The 20,107-nt window shown below is 51.3% G+C and overlaps 8 protein-coding genes across 8 annotated transcripts; 5 read left to right on the forward strand and 3 right to left on the reverse strand.

Annotated features, from left to right (window-relative positions):
- Positions 1 to 254: 254 nt before the first annotated feature.
- AA0111_g11388 (MICOS complex subunit) lies at positions 255 to 2,204 on the forward strand (the record flags this gene model as incomplete). The annotated part of the gene is made up of 1 exon (XM_028645247.1): positions 255 to 2,204. The coding sequence occupies one exon, from the start codon at positions 255 to 257 to the stop codon at positions 2,202 to 2,204; it is 1,950 nt and encodes a 649-aa protein (XP_028501009.1).
- Positions 2,205 to 3,414: 1,210 nt separating this feature from the next.
- On the forward strand, positions 3,415 to 5,396 carry AA0111_g11389 (hypothetical protein; the record flags this gene model as incomplete). Its single annotated transcript, XM_028645248.1, has 6 exons — positions 3,415 to 3,786; positions 3,839 to 3,941; positions 3,998 to 4,066; positions 4,116 to 4,240; positions 4,335 to 4,812; positions 4,945 to 5,396. The coding sequence occupies 6 exons, from the start codon at positions 3,415 to 3,417 to the stop codon at positions 5,394 to 5,396; spliced, it is 1,599 nt and encodes a 532-aa protein (XP_028501010.1).
- A 378-nt stretch (positions 5,397 to 5,774) lies between these two features.
- AA0111_g11390 (hypothetical protein) lies at positions 5,775 to 8,157 on the reverse strand (the record flags this gene model as incomplete). The annotated part of the gene is made up of 3 exons (XM_028645250.1): positions 5,775 to 7,328; positions 7,385 to 7,850; positions 7,919 to 8,157. The coding sequence occupies 3 exons, from the start codon at positions 8,155 to 8,157 to the stop codon at positions 5,775 to 5,777; spliced, it is 2,259 nt and encodes a 752-aa protein (XP_028500993.1).
- Positions 8,158 to 10,269: 2,112 nt separating this feature from the next.
- On the reverse strand, positions 10,270 to 11,174 carry AA0111_g11391 (hypothetical protein; the record flags this gene model as incomplete). The annotated part of the gene is made up of 5 exons (XM_028645251.1): positions 10,270 to 10,623; positions 10,703 to 10,894; positions 10,949 to 10,975; positions 11,024 to 11,043; positions 11,102 to 11,174. The coding sequence occupies 5 exons, from the start codon at positions 11,172 to 11,174 to the stop codon at positions 10,270 to 10,272; spliced, it is 666 nt and encodes a 221-aa protein (XP_028500981.1).
- A 354-nt stretch (positions 11,175 to 11,528) lies between these two features.
- Positions 11,529 to 13,830, forward strand: AA0111_g11392 (Phosphoinositide phosphatase; the record flags this gene model as incomplete). Its single annotated transcript, XM_028645252.1, has 3 exons — positions 11,529 to 11,733; positions 11,783 to 13,509; positions 13,651 to 13,830. 3 exons carry the CDS (start codon positions 11,529 to 11,531, stop codon positions 13,828 to 13,830), a joined length of 2,112 nt encoding a protein of 703 aa, XP_028500983.1.
- Positions 13,831 to 14,928: 1,098 nt separating this feature from the next.
- AA0111_g11393 (hypothetical protein) lies at positions 14,929 to 15,423 on the reverse strand (the record flags this gene model as incomplete). Its single annotated transcript, XM_028645253.1, has 1 exon — positions 14,929 to 15,423. One exon carries the CDS (start codon positions 15,421 to 15,423, stop codon positions 14,929 to 14,931), a length of 495 nt encoding a protein of 164 aa, XP_028500982.1.
- A 634-nt stretch (positions 15,424 to 16,057) lies between these two features.
- AA0111_g11394 (hypothetical protein) lies at positions 16,058 to 17,050 on the forward strand (the record flags this gene model as incomplete). Its single annotated transcript, XM_028645254.1, has 1 exon — positions 16,058 to 17,050. The coding sequence occupies one exon, from the start codon at positions 16,058 to 16,060 to the stop codon at positions 17,048 to 17,050; it is 993 nt and encodes a 330-aa protein (XP_028500995.1).
- Positions 17,051 to 18,035: 985 nt separating this feature from the next.
- Positions 18,036 to 19,865, forward strand: AA0111_g11395 (hypothetical protein; the record flags this gene model as incomplete). The annotated part of the gene is made up of 1 exon (XM_028645255.1): positions 18,036 to 19,865. One exon carries the CDS (start codon positions 18,036 to 18,038, stop codon positions 19,863 to 19,865), a length of 1,830 nt encoding a protein of 609 aa, XP_028500994.1.
- Between the last annotated feature and the right edge of the window lie 242 nt (positions 19,866 to 20,107).

Raw genomic sequence — 20,107 nt, forward strand, 5'->3', positions numbered from 1 at the left:
CAGCAACTTATTAGCAGCAGCGACTTGTGTGCAGGGAGCAAATGTGGACTCGACACGGCATGTTGTCGACGTTGAGTCGAATTTGGGCTGGTGTTGTCGGTGTCGTGGTTATGTGTGCGCCGAGAGGGAGGTGGGTACACACGGACCACCTGACGTGTGATGTCGGTTGAGCTCCAAATCTTCATGGCCTTGGTCAACATCGACGACCATCACCAACTCCGACCTCCATCCAGCATCTCCCGGGCCAGCCCACCATGCTGCGCGCCTCCATCCTAAGGGCCCGTCCAGCTGCCCGCCCATTGGTCCGCGCCGCTCGCCCGCAATGGCACGTCGCTCAACGCTTCTACGCAGACGATAAGAAGAACCTGGGCGAGACGGCCGTCCCCAACCCAGCACCCACCACATCGCCCTCCAACCCGACCCCCGTCGGCGAGGGCTCCATCCAGGCCTCGGACATTCCCAAAGCACCGCCCGCCCCCGACAGCTCCGTGGCTGCCGCAGCCTCTCGCGATGCGCCCGCCATATCGCCAAAGACAACACCGCCCACCGGCCCCGGATCGTCGAGCGTAGCCCCTGACCCAATCCAGCCCAAGCCCAAGAAGAAGCGACGCATCTTCCGCAAGCTCCTTCTGTGGCTCACCGTCCTCTCTGGCCTCGGCTACGCCGGCGGTGTCTGGTACTCGCTCGTCTCGGACAACTTCCACGACTTCTTCACCGAGTACATTCCCTATGGAGAGGATGCCGTTGCATACTTTGAGGAGCGCGAGTTCAGGCGACGATTCCCCGGCCGCGCTGGAGAACCGAGACTGCACCCTCAGATTTCAGGCGAGAACAAGGTCACGATTCCTGGAAGGAGCGGCTTGACGGCGCGCCCAGCCCAGGAGAACAAGAGCGACCTGGGCTCCAAGGGCCCCCATCTGAGCGCTGTCGACGCCAACAACAAGCCCGACAACACCGAGTCGAGCGGTCAGCAGCCCAAGGTCTCCTCCAGCGCACCTTCACCCGCGCCGTCCAAGACAGAAGAGAAGAAGGCCACCCCGGTCAAGGAGGTCGTCAAGAAGGAGACTTCAGCCAAGCCCATCTCCCAGCTAGACCACCTCAGCGTCCCCTCCGCCACTGAGCCCGTTGTCCAAGACGTTGTCAAGATTGTCAACGACATCATCACCGTCATCAACGCCGACAACGCCCACGATGGCAAATACAACTCTGCGCTTGACAAGGCCAAGAGCGAGCTCGCAAAGGTCGTGTCAGACATCAACATGATGAAGGAGAGCCTGCAGAAGCAGACCGAAGACAAGGTCGCCGCCGCCCACGCGGAGTTCGACCAAGCCGCCAAGGAACTCGTCACACGTCTTGATCACCAAATGCAGGCTCAAGAAGCCCAGTTCAAGGAGGAATTCGAGAATGAGCGCGAGCGTCTATCACAATCCTACAAAGAGCGTCTCCAGTCCGAACTCCAGGCCGCACAAAAAGTCTACGACCAGAAGCTCAAGAACCAGCTCCTAGAGCAAAGCATCAACATGCAAAAATCCTTTACCGCAAACGTCCGCGAACGCGTCGAAGCAGAACGTGACGGCCGCCTCGGCAAGCTCAACGAACTCTCGTCGTCTGTCCACGAGCTCGAAAAGTTGACGGGAGAGTGGAACAGCGTCGTCGACGCTAACCTCAAGACGCAGCATCTCGTCGTGGCCGTCGAGGCAGTCAAGTCGGCTCTGGAAACTCAAGCCACGCCCAAACCTTTTGTCACGGAACTCGCTGCTCTCAAGGAAATCGCCGCCGATGACCCCGTCGTCAGCGCAGCTATTGCTTCCATCAACCCCGCCGCGTACCAACGCGGTATCCCCAGCTCGGCACTTCTCATCGACCGCTTCCGCCGCGTCGCACAGGAAGTCAGGAAAGCGGCACTGCTGCCCGAGGACGCGGGCATGGCGAGCCATCTTGCTAGCTTGGCCATGTCAAAGGTCCTATTTAAGAAGTCGGGATTGGCGGTTGGTGCGGATGTGGAAGCTGTGCTGAGCAGAACAGAGGTTTTGCTCGAGGAAGGCGATTTGGATGCCGCGGCTCGTGAGATGAATGGCTTGCAGGGTTGGGCTAAGGTGCTGAGTAAGGATTGGTTGAGCGAGTGTAGGAGAGTGTTGGAGGTGAAGCAGGCGTTGGATGTTATTGCTACTGAGGCGAGGCTGAATAGCTTGCTTATTGATTAAGAGACAAGGCTTGATATGAGCTTCTTGGTAGTTAGAGGAGGCGCCGAATGTGGTTTTTTTTATTTGCCCGTCCCTCTAACCCGCCCATTTGGTGGTTAGTTTTTTCCGTAGTCCGATACTACTGTAGTTTTGTAACAATACGAGTATTAGTCTATAGAAAAGCTGTTCTTTTTTGCTTGTTCTCGTTTCTGTTCGGATGTTATTCCTGACATCGTGATAAATGTTAAGACTTGCACATTTGGAAGATGGGCTTGCTGATGTGATCGCAAACCAGGGATATTAATCATATCGACTACTAAGTTCGGAAAATATGTTATTTTTATGGTGGTTTTCTATATAGTGATGGGCACATAGCGCAGTCGTTGACATGTATGTCGCTAGGATGTATGACAGAGGTTGTTTGAGGAAGAGAAAATAGGTTCTGCTAGGATTGTAGTTGCTGAGTGAGGACTGGGCGCTTAGTCTATACAGGATAGAAGAATTAGTAAAAGATGCATCCAAGATGAGAACCAAGTGTCGGATGATGTTGTATCAACTAACACGGGAGTAGGCAGACTTGGCTTCGAGAAGCAACTCCCAGCCGTCGGCCCGTTCCGTCAGAGTATGGTAAGAGGTGGACTTGACTTCAACAAGCAACCTCAAGCTTTCGGCTCCTGGCCTTGTATCTACCATGCCAATAAGGGATGTCGCAAGTAATCAGGACTCTGCGCCTCTGACGTCATTCGGAGGGTTTTCGAAACTGTCGTTGTTACTCGGAGGTTTTAGTGTAACGGTACTCAGGTGTCTTATACTTGGGGCTTTTCTACCATTTTAGAGGACTGGTTTGGCGAGGGATTTGGGGGGTTGGGAGGGTTGTGGTTGGTTCGAGCTCAGACACCAGGCCTCTCAACGTGGGAAGTCATTGCATCCGTCGTATACAATGCATATGGTGCCGAGGCCTAACGAGAGCCTTTAAGATATGGGGTTGCATTCGGAAGGAGGAGCTTTTGCTATCCGTGGACTGTGGTTGATCAGTGGGTCGATACAACGTCAAAGGTAGCCACATGACTGGATATAGATGAGAAAGGGATTACTGATACGCCTAGCACGGAAGATGCACCTAGACAGGAACCCGATGGTGAGGTTGCGTTGATGGAGAATTCGCTATAAGAATGGAGCTCTTGTGTACACTAGATATTCCAACCATCCATTCAACCACGATATCCTCAATATGTCGATTCCTGGACCATCGCGAATTCCTCATGTTCCACCAGAGCCATCGCTTGACGCACTTGTGCAGTCTTTGCCAGCGATGGTGACAATCTCTCTGGGTGTCATGGTTGTACTGTCGATCGTTGTCATGACCAGCGGTAAATCGAAACCACCTCTAGCCAACCCTCCACGCTGGTACCAGACTGCACTATTCAAACGACTGGAATTCCAACAGAATGGGAGGGCCATAATGAGCGAAGCCAGGAGGCGCTACGGCAAGCAGCTTTACAGGTTGATTACTGATACGGGCGAATGTCTTATCTTACCTCCAGAGTATGCGGCTACGATTCGCAACTCAATGGATCTTAGCTTCGCAGAAGCAGTAGTGAGGGTACGTTGTTTGATACAGTCGATACATGACATTGGAGCTCATCAAGTATTAGATGTTTTCTGGACATGTGCACGGCTTCGAGATGTTTGCCGTGCTACTACACGAGAAAAGACTAGTACAAACCGTTGTGATGAATCAACTCACCAAATACTTGAGTAAGCAGATCAAGCAGTTGTGTAGACTATATCAAGCTAACAAAAATATCTTCAAGACACATTGACAAAGCCCCTCTCAGAAGAAGCCACTTATGCGTGCGATGTGATATTTGGCAAAGATCCCGGTACGATGTATCCACCACCTCTCTCTGCACCGATTGACCGCCCTCGCAGAATGGAAAGAAACAGTCATTGCAGACTCGATTCTTCAACTCACCGCCCGTCTATCCACCAGAATCTTCCTCGGCGACACCATGTGCCGCAACGAAGCCTGGCTCTCAGCTTCAAAAGCCTACACCGTCAGTCAATTTCCATCTTCAAGAAGAACACTGCATTCGAAAAGGACAAGAACAATTCAGATATTACCACCCGACTAACGTAAAAGAATTCTAGGCAACATGTTTCATCATGACTCTCAAAATGGCAGCACTCCCCCCGTATCTAAAGTTCCTCGTCCCCTACCTCTCCTCGGAAGCCAAAACCGTGCGTGAAAACGGAAACCGATGTCGCGAAATCCTCACCCCATTATTCACCCAACGCCAAGCGCTAAAGGAAGAGGCTAGACGGAACGGGCAGCCCGAACCCGTCTTCAACGACATAATTGACTGGTACGAGCAGGAAGCTTGGGGCACGAAGTACGATCCAGCGCTTTTTCAGACTGCGCTGTCGTTTGTCGCGATACATACGACAAGTGAGCTGCTGACGCATGCCTTGACGCTACTAGCAAGTGAGCCGAAATACGTAGATGCGCTTCGAGAAGAGATTGTGCGGGTGTTGAGCAGTGAGGGGTTGACAAAGGGGGCGTTGGCGAATTTGAAATTGATGAATAGCTGCTTGAAGGAGGCGCAGAGGTATAGGCCCGCCGCGTATTGTAAGTTGCCAAAAACCTGTATTTTATCTTCTTCTTAGATGATTGCGAGGGAGCGCGCGGGAGAGAGACAAAGAAAGAGAAGGAGAACAACAAATATAAACATGAAAAAATACTAACGTTCAAACCAAACAGTAACGATGCGCCGCAAAGCTAAACGCACCGTCGTCCTCCCCGACGGCACCATCATACCGCAAGGCCAACAAATCGCCGTAGACGGCTACCACATGTCCGACCCAGCCATTCACCCCAACCCAGACAAATTCGACATCTACCGCTACTACCGCGTGCGCGACGACCCCAACCCCACCAAAGTCAGCCAAGCTCATCTCTTATCCACAGGCCCAGACAACCTCTCCTTCAGCCACGGCGTACAAGGCTGTCCCGGGCGGTTTTTCGCCGCAAATGAGATGAAGATTGCGCTATACCATTTGCTGCTCAAGTATGATTGGGAGCTGGGTGAGGATTGCGATTTGTCGTCGAAGATTTTGTTTGGGGAGACGGAGGCGTTGGATACTGGGAATCAGTTGAGGTTTAGGAGGAGGAAGGGGGTGGAGATTGATTTGGAAGGGCTGGTGCATGTGTGAAATGGAGTGTTGGAAAGTTGGGAGATGGGATATGAGATAGGCAAGTAAGCAAGCAAGCACCTTCGGGATGAGTAGGTGTATGTTCCTTCTTTTCCATGTCCCGCCCTGGTTCATCTCCTTTGCTCAATTTCTCGCTGGAATGACAACGAATACAGACTCCTCATGTTTATGAGATCACCCCATGCCCTGTACTCTTGCACTTTCTCATCCATCTGGAGAGGGCGTTGGCCCTGGCCGTTCTTATAACCCCTCCAATGCAAGAAGGTAAAATGGCCTTTACAGAATTCCATGACGCAACTTGGTGCGCGATGGTGTTGATGAGTGCGAAGTTCGGTACACTCGCAAGCAATATTGACATTGTTTCTTCTTCACATACTTCTACACAATCTCGATGTTCTGAACGTGTTCTGAATGCAACTTCTCCCAAAGCTCTCCTTGCATAGCTCCTGTGACGATAGCGTCACCTACAACCTCGTACTTTGCGTCAGGCCGCTTGCGTAGAACAGCAGGACTGCTACAGCCAGGAATGAGAAAAACTTCATCATGCAGTCGCGCTCCTTTCGCCGCCCAGCCGATTTGGTACTTTGGGCTGCCATCCAAGCACATCAAGCGCATGTCAAGTCTTGCCATCATGCCCATTCTTCTCCAAACCCAAAACGCTTCATTTCCCCAAAATTTGTTATTCCAGTAAGTCCTATTCCAAGCATTCCAGCCATACATCAAGAAGGGGTGTCTAAGTCGCGCCGCACTCTCCGCCAGTGTGCGTGCGCCAGTGAAAAAGGCTCTGTTCGCACAAATCCATCTCACCAACTCACCGTGCAGCATCTCTGGATCCGGTGACCCATGGCTCGGGAGGAAGCTTTTTACAAAACTATGCCCATGTACCGTGCACATGCGAGTGTGAGATAGCCCGAGAGAACAAGGTTTGGGGTTCGGCGTGTAAAGTTCTTCAAGCATTACTTCGTAGAACTCTCTACAGAGATGAGAAGAACCTATTTTTCGGGCCCAAGTAGCGTCGTGGACTGGGAATCCTGTTTCCATAGGGTCAGAAAATGTTGTTCCAAGACTGCGAATGGATCCAATCCGAGCGGCAGGCGTCATCAAACTCTGGCCTTGGAAGGTTATATTCGATTTCGCTTCACTTGTCGCTCGCCACTGAGATTTAGAGTCGCTGTTCGATATCATGCGGATTAATCTGCTTTCAGGAGGGAAGGAATCGAAATGGAACAGGTTTGGAGTCCAGGTCGGTAGATCAGTGTGAGGGCAATGCGGGGCTAAGAGGATGATCTCTAGCGTGTTTCTCTGGATGTAGGCGCGTGCGATTGCGACTGTTATTGTGTTCGGGTCGATGTTATAATTTGGTTCGGGCAAATATTTCAATGCGTCGACCGAAAGTCCAAGTAGGCCAAAGATACGATCATGTCTGACACGACACAATGACCCCTGGGTAATCTCAAGAAGTAGTAAAAGTTTCAGCGAAACCTCTTGCTGCCAATCCATTCGGATTTTGAACACAGTGTTCACTTGCTTCCACCGATCCTTAACTGAACTTTGCTCGTTCAGCTTCTCGAGTAATGTCCGCAACTTGGTGGCCGCAATCGTACGATTACCGATGAGGAATTCTATGTTGTATCCAATCGCAAACTCTTGTAAGATCCATATCCTTTTCCAGTAAGGGTCGTTGAAGAATGCTTCAAGCGCCGACAGAGCCAGTTCGTCGTTGAGTATATCGGCAAAACTGGTAGCGGGGCTGGTCGAATACGATGCTGTTTCAACGGAATCAAGTATTTGGATGATCCGGTCTCCAGCGATCGTAGCTCCAGTTTCGGTAGCGACAATTATTGATTGTGCTCCAGAATAAATGGCTCGCATGCGGATGACCTGGGCACTACGTTCTGTGTCGTCTTGCTGGTTTGTACAAATAGCATCAACCTGGACTTACTGTTAGCTCTCGAGCTACTGAAGGACTTAGAGCCTCCTGGACTTACCCATACGTATTCATATTCTAGAGCCCTTAGTTCCCGCAGTATCTTGTCAAGGTTTGGGCTAATTGACATGGACGCACCATTTATGGCAATGTATACGGAAGCCTTCTCTGCCCCCCAAGTGTAAGACAAGGCTTTGTAGTTCTTCAACTGAGCAGACAAGAGTGGGAAATGTACCAAGTCAGCTTCCAAGCCCAACGTTTCGTCTAAAGACGGATGGATATGAAGCAAACGGATTGCGTCGCCTATCAAGGGAGCATACACGATACTCATCTCTTCGAGACTGGACGGAGTTGTATGGCAGGTGGTACAGTTAAGATGTGATGGGCCGTCTGGAGGCACTGGTTCACGAGTAGCTGACGGGGATTGCTGCACATACGCAATTCTGTTCGTGGTCTGCCTCTTGAACTCGCGGTGTAACAAGGCAATCAAAGGTCTAGATCCAAAACTACCTTTCTTGGACTGCTTCCTGACTCCCAGAATGATCAGTTGAACGTAACCTTCAATCATACGCATAGTGGATATCTAAGAACTTACACGTAAGCCCTAAATAGAAACTTGCCTGACCGGTTGGACCGTACGGTTATTTCCAATCCGATAACCCAAACGATGTTCGCGGCGACGAACGCTGTAGCAAGGATGTTCCAATACTTGTCGCTAAGCCTGTTATTGCTCAGGAAAGCGACAATAAAGAAGAAAAGGATCCCCCATCCACCAACGACACTGAACCTAAAGAGGAATTGCATTCCATATAAATCAAATAGTTGGGTAGGCATGCTGAACAACCAATGTGTATGAACCACGCGCTGATAGAGGAGATTTAAACAAGGAATTCCAAGCGCAGATGCATATGCAAAAAAGGCCTTTTGCGAGTGATATCTGATAATGCAGAGATGTAGAGACAAAGCGCAAGACCAATTGTTTCTGTAAGAACTCAGTAATATAGAATTACTACATTCGCAATCACTTTTAAATAACCTTGTTACAGATCGAGGTTATAGCGCCTCAAGAACGGTCATCGGAGCATGCCATGTCATGCACAGCCTACTTCATGCAAGGCTGAGTTTATTGAAGGCGGCAGGCTGACCAATCGCAGCGGCAGGCAGACGAGTGCTGCGTGTGAGTCTGGGGGCTGCAAGAGGTTATGGCACATCGAGAGCGGCCATCAGAGTAAGCCATGTCCTACACACCCTGTTTCATGTAATGCAAAGTTATTCTGAAGGCGGTTAGCGAGCCAAACAACGTCCGCTTCCATGTAGCAGGGCACTTTCCCTGCAGCCCTTTCAGCGTCAGTGCAGCGCTACTGCGGGGAATCGAGCTCGGCGCTCTTCCTTTTGCATATGTTGTTCTTTACAGATACCAGCCACGCATAATTCTAACCACCACTACTTCCGGACAGCAAACAGGCTACCACCACATCTTCGACGACAATTAGAAATGCTTCCGAACGAGGGGAAAGAATCGTTGGCTCTTTCAGCGTAGCGCGCGTGCGCCTCTCAAGGCTGTTGGCTTGACGTAGGGTGGTGCGCAATAGTGTTGGTAATCGTTGTTATCGATGAGTGCACAGTTCAGTACACTTGCAGGGCAGGATATGGCTCAAGTCGAGCCGAGTGAAGTACTAGTTTTTGATAAGGAACTGGTGAACAGCCTCTAGTTGATAGAACAATGTAGACAAAGGAAGTCGGCAAAGTAGATCCGTGACTTCGGGAAAGGGATTGGCTCTAAGGGTCGGCTACGTTGGGCCTTAGGGAGAAGCCTCTAGCGCAGAAGGGCGTTAACCGCAAGGTAGGCGCCTTCCAGCGCTGGGGTGCAGACACCCTTGGCAGGCTTCGGCCGTTCGGCGTACGTTCCATTGATGGCAACAACGTTGATGCGGTAGGTGGGAATGGCTCGTCTTCCATGGCTCTGCAGTACCGTTTGGTGAGACAGAATATACTACGGCATTGCTTTCGCGATATCGCAGCCCGGCTTCCAGCTCTTTCTGAAGCTTTGTCAGCGCCCATGTTTTGTGTGCTTCGCTTCAGAAATTACCGGTGCGAGCGTTGTTGATTGGAATGGGGAATATGAGGGTGATGATATCGAGGACGAGGGTGATGACGAGGACTAGAGATGCCTAAGTATCGTCAGCGCCTTTCTCTTGTGTGTAACGTCTTGTGTTGAAAGCTACCTACTTCAACAATGTTGCACGCTAGGCAAGTGTTGCGAGAAGAAGTGTTGTAAGAGGAGGTCCTGTGTAAAAGAGTGGTGTAGAGAGGAAATAGTCCAGAGCGAATTGATGTAGGGGAAATCACAATGACGTCGTCAGACACTGCAAGTGCATCGAGACCACCTAGAGGCAGACCACAGTCGTTCTACGCGAATGCACAATAAGCAGACTTTGCCATCTTGAAGCGCAGGCTCTCCAATCAACACAAACCTTGCGCAGAACTTACAATTTGGACTCGAGTGAATCGATCCTCTCCTCTCTTCCTCAAACCACAAAATCTCTCGTAGAACCTCTCTTTTACCATCAAGTTGCAAAACGTTTCCGCCCCTTGGACAGAAATAGACCATGGACAAGAGAAAGAAACAAAACCAGGAGAGCAAATTGTCGAAATCATTAATTAAAAAAAAGCTCAGGTGGCCCCAATATCTTCTCTGTCTCTCCTTCTCTCTTCTTGGAATACAAGGAAACTGATAACGACCAAACAAAACAAATCCTTACTCCGTATCTCCGCCAAAGGCCCAGATATGTTCCAAAATGAACATAGTGGAAGATATAAGGAATACAGACACGCACATGCACACTATCCGGGCGATGGGCGTACATAAATTCCCCATGCCCAAGTTTACACAATCTACAGCATCATCTCCTTCCGCGCGTGCGATTCCGCCCATGAGATCAAGTTCTAGCAGTTGCACCCACCAGGCCCCTGCGTCTGATTAGCCTCGGGCCTCAGATTGACCCCTTGACGCTGCTGTCCCGGCCTCAAGTTCCTCGGCCCCGTCGCCTGATCAATAGGCAACTTTTTCGCAATCGCCGTGAAAAGCTCTTTAACATTCTCAGCCGTCTTGGCCGACGTTTCAAAGAAGAGCAGACCGGCTTCTTTGGCGTATTGCTCGGCGTCGGCCGTGGAAATAGCGCGCTTATCGGGGGATTCGGTGACGAGATCGAGTTTGTTGCCCGCGAGGGCGATGATGATGTTTTCGTTGGCTTGGCGTTGGAGTTCTTTTACCCAGGCTTTTGCTTTGTCTAGGGAGGCCTGTGAAGTTTCACGGGCTATGTCAGTTTTTTTCTTCTTTCTTTCCATGGCATTATCAAGGCATGGATCAGGGACGTACAGCCTGTGTGATGTCGTAGACGACTACGGCGCAGTTTGCGTTTCTGTAGTACATGGGCGCGAGCGACTTGTAGCGTTCTTGACCGGCGGTATCCCAGATTTCAAACTTGACGGTCGTGTTTTCATCGAGGGCGATGGTCTGGGTGAGGAAGGCGGCGCCGATGGTGGATTCCCGGTAGTCGTCGAATTGATCCTGGTCGGGTTAGCGGCTGAGCTCTCATATGTTTGCGGTAGGAGCATGTCGCACCTTGACGAAGCGCAACACCAGAGACGACTGCGAGGTGTTAGCTTATGTCATGGCTGCCTTGATAGGCTTGCGCACCTTTCCGACGGCGGATTCTCCTGGTGCTTGTTAGTCTATCTAGTTGCGCCAACAGTTTTGTTTGAAGACAGATCGTACCCAGCAACACCAGCTTGAACTGTGCAAATCTAGAGCCTCCAGGCCGTTGACCTTGCTGCATCCTGGCCGACATGACGGGGGTGACGCGGCGCTATCGGGTGTAGGGTATTCGAGGCTGGGCGGTGGATGGGGGGAAGCGGTGGAAGCGGCGGACAGACTGTCGAGGGCAGTCGGTATATCGGGCTGTGGGAGGAGATATGTAGAGGCGTGGTGTTGGGGTGAGGGTGAAAGAGCTGGTGGGTGCTGTGACGAGGTGCTGCGTCCCGGTGCTTGGCCCTAGCGCACGAGTCGGGGACCCTTGGCCGCAATGGCCGCCATGACGAAACCCTGGAACAGTCCGTCGTCGAAAACACGACGTATCAAACAACTACTCCACACGACTCCAGGACAGAGCTCCACGCTCTTCAGCCTATAGTCTCCCGCCGCCATGAGCGTCGCCCTCCCTTACCGCGACATCAATGTCCACTCTTCGCCCTCGCACTACGCCTTCTCCTCGCCATCGTCGCCCTCAGCCCCTACCCTCGTCGTCGACCGCCCGTCAGGTGACATCCGCCTTCACGATGGCAAGCTGCTGGGCTCCAAGAGGGTCTCGAGCATTGCTGGCATCCTCGGCATGATCAAGCTGCGACTGGGTATGCGCTGCACTTCTGGCGACACGAAAGCGAATGCTGACATGTGAAGACAAGTACATCATTGTCATCACAAAGGCCCAGCCCATGGGTAGGATCAAAGGCCACATGATTTACAGAGTTGTCGCTACCGAGTTCCTCTCCCTACGCGAAAAGCCGCTGCACGATGCCGACGAAGATAATTACCTCAGTCTCCTCAAGACGCTCATCAAGACCAGCCCGCTCTTCTTCTCCTACTCGTTCGACATAACAAATACGTTCCAGCGCCAGGCCCACCTCGACCCCTCGACCCCCCTGTGGAAGCGCGCAGACGACCGCTTCTACTGGAACCGCTTCGTGTCCAGCGACCTCATCGACTTCCGCGGTGGTCTCAGCGGCGGATATGGAAGGCACTCGAGTGGCCACCAGCCGGGCGCAGACCCCTACATCCTGCCCGTCATGTACGGCATGTTGGAGATTAAAAACACGTCTATCAAGGGCACGCCGCTCACCTTTATCCTCATCACGCGCCGCTCGCGCCTCAAGGCAGGCACCCGCTACTTCTCCCGCGGCATCGACGAGAACGGCAACGTGTCCAACTTCAACGAAACCGAACAGACCATCATCCTCAACGACAACGCATCAGGCGGCCCCGGCGGCTTCGGCTCCAACCAGAACCCGTCCAGCACGGCGGGCAAGGAGACTCAAGTCCTCGCTTACGTCCAGACCAGAGGCAGCGTACCCGTCTACTGGGCCGAGATAAACACGCTCAAGTACACGCCCAAGCTGCAAATCCGCGGCATCGACAACGCCCTCCCCGCCGCAAAGAAGCACTTTGCCGAACAAATCCGCCTCTACGGCGATAACTGGATGGTCAACCTCGTCAACCAAAAGGGCCGCGAGCAGCGCGTCAAAGAAGCCTACGAGCAAATGGTCAACCTGCTGCACACGTCGCCTTCGGAAAACGTCCAAGGCGACCGCATCACGTCGGAGAAGTTCCACATTATCGATCCGGCAAAGGCGCAAACCGTCTACGATCGATTACATTACATCTACTTTGACTTCCACAACGAAACAAAGGGTCTCCGCTGGGACCGCGCTAAGCTCCTGCTCGACCAGCTCGAACCGCACATTCTGCGCCACGGATATTTTTGCGGCGTCGATATGCCAGGCGATGGGTCGGGCGTCGAAGTCCGCCGCCACCAGACGGCTGTTGTGCGCACGAATTGCATGGATTGTCTCGACCGCACTAATGTTGTGCAGAGCATGCTGGGGCGCTTCGTCCTGTCACGCATGCTGATTGACCTCGGTCTCCTGCGCGAAGGGGAGTCGGCCGAGGAGGATAAAGACTTTGAGTTCCTGTTCCGCAACGTCTGGGCCGATAACGCGGATGTTGTGTCCAAGTCGTATTCGGGCACAGGCGCACTCAAGACTGATTTCACGCGACTGGGCGTGAGGACCAAGGCGGGTGCGTTGCAGGATTTGAATAATAGTATTACGAGATATTGTCTCAATAACTTTGCTGATGGGCCGAGACAAGATGGGTTTGACCTCTTCTTGGGTAATTATCTGCCGAGCGATGGGGTTGGGGGTGGACAAATTCTCTTTGCGGATAGACGGCCACTGTTCATTCAGTCGATACCATACATCTTTGCTGCGGCCGTCTTCTTCATACTCGTCGGCAGTCTGACACGGAGAGCGCCTGATGCTGCTGTCTGGCCTTTGCGTCTTCTCCTCCTTTTGTCTCTTCTGACGGCTGCGGCTTGTCTGAACTTTATGTGGGGACATGGTACATTATACGTAAGTTTTTTTCCCCCGTTTCTTTCCCTCCTCTCGTCTTCGTCCCATTCCATCTGCACTATCTTCCAGGGAGCACTTTTTTTTTCCTTCTCTTCCTTTCCGCAAAAACGGGCTTGCTAACTTCCTTCCTCACTTCAACAGGTCAACTGGCCTAAACTAAACCGACAACCCCCGCAAATCGAAGCTTTCCAGGAGACGCTACAGAAGGTCCGGAACCATCCTGTTGTGGGACCGTTGGTTGGGGGTTCGGCGAAACACGAGAGGGGCAAGAGTGATGCGAGGTTGTTGGGACTGGAGGAGGGGAAGAAGAGGATTGAGTAGATGGTTAGCTATTGTGGTTTCTTGTAAAAAAAAAAAAGATCGAGATGAGGGGGGTGAGGTGAGCCGTTGAAAAGACAAGAAGAAGAGTGAAGGGTCTATAAGTCTTTTCGGATGTACAAATAGTTTTTTCTTTCTTCTTTCCTTTTTTTAATATTGGTAGAGAAGGTCTAAGAATAATCTTTACAGTGGTCCTCTAGGGTATAGAGGCATTCTATAACAGGTTACCCAAGTAGAAATCTATTTGTGCTTTCTAAGCCTCACGAATACCGTTATAACTATACAGAAAATCGTACTTGGCCATTCTGTCCTCCCAACTGACTTCACCGGCCATATTACGGGTATCTTCTTGAACTTGCGTTGCCCGGGGTCTCCTCAGACTCTCAATCTGCTTTAGAGCTTTCGGAACATCTCTGGGCTCCACCCCTTCAAGCAAACGGAAGCTCTCACCATCTTCGACAGCCTGATTAGCTCCTTGACCTTGCAGCGGTGGCATTGCATGGGCGGCATCTCCGATGACAATTGCACGGCCCCGAGTCCAAGTAGGTAGAGCATCAAGTTCCTGTAGTTCCCAATATTTTACTTCTGTCGCGATGCTTGGAAAAAAAGATGTGAGCAAAAAGTGAAACACTGTTTGAGGGTGTGAACAGGATAAACATACCCAAGAATCTTGCGGAAAGACTCCTCAAAATCATGAAAAATCTCTATAATCTCGTCGCTGTTCGCCTCCGCATACCATGAATTGGTTCTGTTGCTTTGCTTCGACATACGGGAAGGAAAGATGCATGAGAAGTTCATGTACTCGTGATGGCGGAGTGGATACGCGGCAACAAAGCGGTCACTACCATCGTTGAGTATGCACACGCGATTCTGAGCTGTGGTAGGCTCCCACCAATGAGGAAGAGAGCCACCAAGCACTTCTTTGACAGCGTCTGCAGAGGCGGCAACGCGGTAACATGATAATCCCATCGTCTTAACTTGGATACTATCGTCGCAAAGGATACGATTACGAAGACGTGAATGTACGCCGTCGGCCACTGTGAGTTTTTGCCATTAGCATCTTCTCGAGGGTTCATGCAAATCTCGCTCGGAGTGATGATACTAACCAATGACCACGTCAGCCTCAGCGGTTGTTCCATCTCCTAGCGCTATTCTCCCTTCCTCCGCATCCAAATCGACAACTTTAGTGTCGTAGACTATGTGTGCTGGATCACCCTGAATCTTCAACTCGGCAGAAGGTGCAGTCGCGAGCCTCATGAGCTCATCCCTAAAGTCGGATCGTTTTTGCGTCAACTGATCTGCCCCATACCTTGTCTTCAAGTCGACTTCGTGGTCCTTCTTAACGTTGCCTTCTTTATCGTAAGACCGATAGCCATAGATCGGCACTGCGCCTGCCTTTTCACGATCGTATCCGATGCGCTCGAGGATCTTGACTGCGTTTGGAGAGATGGAGATGCCTTGTCCTCCTGTTGCAGCGGTTTGGTCTCCACGCTCGTACACGGTGACATGGTGGTGTTCGCGGAGGATACGTGCGGCGGTCAGTCCTGCTAATCCCGAACCGACGATAATGACTCGAAGTTTGTTTTGATAATCCATATTCAAGGTCGATAAAGGGGGGTGAAAGCGAGGAGTTGGATAGAAGTTCAATGCCGATGTAATAGATTTTGTAAACTTGCAGTAGTACTTATTCACAGACACCAAAGAGTCCCAATTGTTCATTTCTAAGCAACAATTCTAGGGTAGTTATTTCGCGATGATCGGTTACGGACACAAAGACCGGAGAAGTCGGAGAAGTCGGAGAAGTCGGAGAAGTGGGCATCGGCTCCGAAAGCGGGAGGAAGCGGAGTGAAGGGTAAGTTATTACCACCGAGAAACTAGTTTCTTTATGACCTGTCCGCGTGTTGCGCTAGGAAGCCTTCCAACTTTTTACGACTGATACACCGACCGTTTGCTAGACACTGCGATGGTTTGAGCATCTTGCTAGTACTCACCGCCTTGTATTACGGAGGGGGGGCTGAGTAATCGCAGAGATGGCTTAGAAATTGTAAAAGTTGTGATCTTGGATGCGAGTGTGGTTCTGAAGGAAGTATAAGTCCAAGGGGCCTCGCTGCTGTCAGGTTGGAACTACTCAACTTTCCCCCCAGATACAACGCATTGATCGATCGGCCTTTTGCAACCAAGAATAAACAACTGAAACAATTTTCTCAACATTGTACCTAATACAGCCATTATGGTCAAGATAGTATTTGGAGGAAGTGCTTTCATGAGCGGGGCAGCCCTGGGCAGCCCTGACATGATGAACAAGGTCTTTGACGCTCTGCTCACCTCTGGCGTCACCACAATCGACACAGCGCGCCTCTACACCGGCTCCGAAGAAGCCATCGGCACGCAAGAGAAGCGCACACAATTCGTAATCGACACCAAAGTTCCCGGCGGCTTTGTCCCCGGGTCAGCGCGCAAGGACACGATAGTCTCGCACGTCAAGGAGGCTATTCAAAAGTGCGGCATCAAGCAGTTCGACATAGTGTACATGCACTCACCCTCCGCCGACGTGCCACTCGAAGACACCCTCGCTGGTATCAATGAAGCCCACAAACTCGGCTTGTTCAAACGCTTCGGCCTGAGCAACTATGCGCCTCAAGACGTGCAGCGCGTGTACAACCTCGCAAAGGAAAAAGGCTATCCGCTCCCTGAAGTCTACCAAGGCAACTACAACCCTATGGCGCGCCACCTAGAGAAAAACTTGTTCCCCGTGCTGCGCAAGCTCGGCATAGTCTTCTATGCCTATTCGCCGCTCGCGGGCGGCTTCTTGAGCAAATCGCTTACTGATCTGGATGCGGGCGCGGGCCGGTTTAACAAAGACGTTATGGGTGGTATGTACAACGACATGTACAACAAGCCGTCTCTGCGCAAGGGGCTCAAGTTGTGGAGTGCGATTGCGGAAAACGAGGGCGTGACCAAGGCGGAGTTGGCGTACAGGTGGGTAGCATATCACTCTGCGCTGACAGATGAGGATGGAATGGTTTTTAGCGCGAGCTCATTAGATCAGCTTGTCCAGACAGTAGGGAGTATTCAGAAGGGTGGCTTGAGCGCCGAGGCGGCCGAGAGCATTGATGGGTTGTGGGAGACCGTCAAGGCTGAGGCGCCTATGGATAATTTCGTCTGGTTGCAGGGACAAAACGGTTTAGAAGTTGGAGACATACAGAATAGTGTGAACTTGTGATGAAGCAAGCCAGTAAGTTGGAAAGACGTTGTCCAACATATACTCTTCATCAATAATCTTTCCATTTGAACCTTGGTGCTCGAGAAAGCGTACTCTTGAGACGTGACCTATAGCCATCCCCTTGGGAGTTCGCAGTGTATTCCCGTCCTCTATCACCACCTGCCCGAGAGGACATTCCCAATCCGACCCGGATTGGATGGAGTTTCGTGGGAGCGATACTATATACTTGGGGCTTGCGAGTGTACCGAACTTCGCACTGATCAATATCATCGTGCACTAGGTTGCGTCACGGGATTCCGTAATGGCCATTTTACCTTCTTGCGTTGGGAAGGTTATGAGAATGGCCAGGGCCAAACGGAAGCCGCTGTGAGAAGGTGCCAACTCATTTGTTGTTCTTGGTGCCTGCCACACCCACTGACCCATCGCCTATGTAGGAAAATCCTCCAAAGATTCAGTCCATCACACTTTTACGACGACCTGCTCTTACCCCGTGGTCTTATCCGTGAACGGCAACCGCGCTGTCCAATCGTGTCCGTTGAATTATTTCATCACACTTTCACTTCAACAGCCACGGTACTCATGAGCGAGAAAACCTACTCGTTGTCCTTTTCCGTCTTGTGGTTATGTCTTTTCCAACAAATTCAAAGTGTACAATTATTTCCATTGCTCTGCGTAGTGCTCATTGGATGACATGGATTGTGGGCCTCCTTCCAACCTTGGAAGTCGGGCTTAACCGAATACCAAACTACCGTTCATCCATTGCGACCAATACCATGCCAGATGTTCGAACACCGATCACACGAGAACTATGGGAAAGAAACACCGCCCCCCGCAAAGAGCAGACGCTCTATAACATAAAAGCCCTCCTTCCTTGAAGTTAAACTCTATCATACTCATTCCGCTAATCTTCCAGAACAGCCAGATTCTCACGAGATACCGCATCGAGATTACAACAAAGACCAGCAACCAAAATCTCACGAGGATCATGGAGGTCTTCAAGTTTCTGTTCTACGTATGGCTGCTTTTCGTAGACATTGCTATCGCTATCACCAACGTCACGGTCCATCCTCGCCTATACCAAAGGCAATCTTCCGCGGGCGCAATCTCCAGCAACTCACTTGCTTCCACCAGTACATACTCAAGCTGTAACCTTCAGGTTCCCAGTAATACATCTTGGCCCTACTTTCGGGAACTGGTGGCCAATTTTACCAGGGTCCATGTGGATCTATTCCGTCGTGACTACCGGTACACGACATTCCCGCTCTACCTTCGCGATAACTTCGCCCCTGATCTACCACCAAGTTCAGTGACCTGCGACAGTGTCGGAGAGTGTTCGTTGACGTCCTTTCAATTGCTGAACCCAGAGTTGTCGCCATACGACAGACAAATGGCATACTTTGTCTTCGAACAGATATCTGGTATCGATCATCTCTTTGAGAGCCAGCGCGAGGCTATGCGCGAAGGTGCGACGTACATTGACGGCCAGATCCCCGAACTTATCAGGACATATAGCGCTTCGCCGCGCATAGAGAAGCAACTCCAGAAGAAACTCATGGATCGGAGAACGTATGAGAAACTAGCAATGGCCATTGTTGGAGGAGCAGGATTAATGGCTGGCGGAGTAATGGCGCTTCCCGTGTTCGGTATCGGAGCAACGACCGGAGTTGCGATGACAAACTTATTGACAGCTTCCTACGTCTCGGTTGTTGGTTCGTTCAATGCCGTTCGTCCTGATCCCACACACATCAGCTCCAATCTGGAAGACAACATACGCTCGTCGCTCAACGAGTTCCGCCATGCTATGGTTAGCAACGAAACGTTTGGCATGCAGTCGATCATGGGGCATCGACCTAACACACCTGGTCAAGATCTGGTAGATGTCTTAGCAGGTGAATACTTCTTCAGGAGAGACGAGAACATCCAACAACCTCTCCAGGAGTCGTTCCTCAGGACAATCTTCTCCACCACTCTCAATGGAATCTGGGCACAGGAGCGATCATACATTGTTCAGGCAAATGTACAGACTGGATACTGTGAGTGGGATACGCGTGGACCTCAAGAGAACAGAGCTTGCTTGCCAGAGCATCCAAACTCTATATACTACATTTATGCCCTCGACGTCTCTAGGGAGTACGACCATCGGCAAAATGACATGGCCCTCATCCACGGCCCTACTGGCTATCGAAATTTCGACTCGAAATCAGGGCGGCCTACCCCACACGGCATCACCAAAGAGGATATCGTTCGTTCCGCAATATTTGTTCATGAGAACAAACTACAAGACGCCATACGCAACCGGGACTACCACACAATATCCGAGGCTGCGAAGCGCGATCGAGCAATGAGCAAGGATCTTGGAAAAGTTCCAGGTGGTTTCAGCCTACCAATCTGTGTAAATCCAGGCGGCGAAGCCATCTCGAGCGTTTGGGACAAGAGAGCTCGCAACTACCCATGCATGTGCGGTAACTTTGGCTGGAACGACGGTACATGGACCTACCAGGCAGACGAGACTGAACCCTTCCTAGTTCACACTGGTCTCATGTATTCCGAGGACTGGGAACGCTTTTGCCATCGCAACGGGGAATGCAAAGGAGTCGAGTGGGACAGACTACATGAGAGATTGGACCAGCAGCGTAAGCCGGATGATCCACAGATTTCAAAAAATTTGAAGCATCTTTTCGATCGATGTAAGCAGGACACCGAACACGGAGCAGGGAAGCCTTGTTACGACTTTTCCAGCAATCCTCCTTTGGGACGATCGGTGCGCGACACCTTTGTGGCTTTGACGAAGAAGATCTTCAGGCGGCATGAATGAATTGATTTGCAACGTTTCGTGGAGGGATGGGCGAGTGGAAGATGCTGAGGAAGTGGACCCTTTGTATGATCCTGAGAAATTGTTCATGGTTTTATGTATGCGACATTGTCACTTGCGTAGTCATTTGCGCAAGAGCCGTGTTCTAGCACCGGTGTCGCGAGAAGGTGGATTCATCGGGAGATCAGCACGGGTACTACCAAGTGGAGACATGAGACTTACACGCAGTGGCTGCCGAATGGAGT

This window comes from Alternaria arborescens (assembly GCF_004154835.1).
Source record: "Alternaria arborescens strain FERA 675 chromosome Unknown contig_49, whole genome shotgun sequence".
NCBI lineage: Eukaryota > Fungi > Ascomycota > Dothideomycetes > Pleosporales > Pleosporaceae > Alternaria > Alternaria arborescens.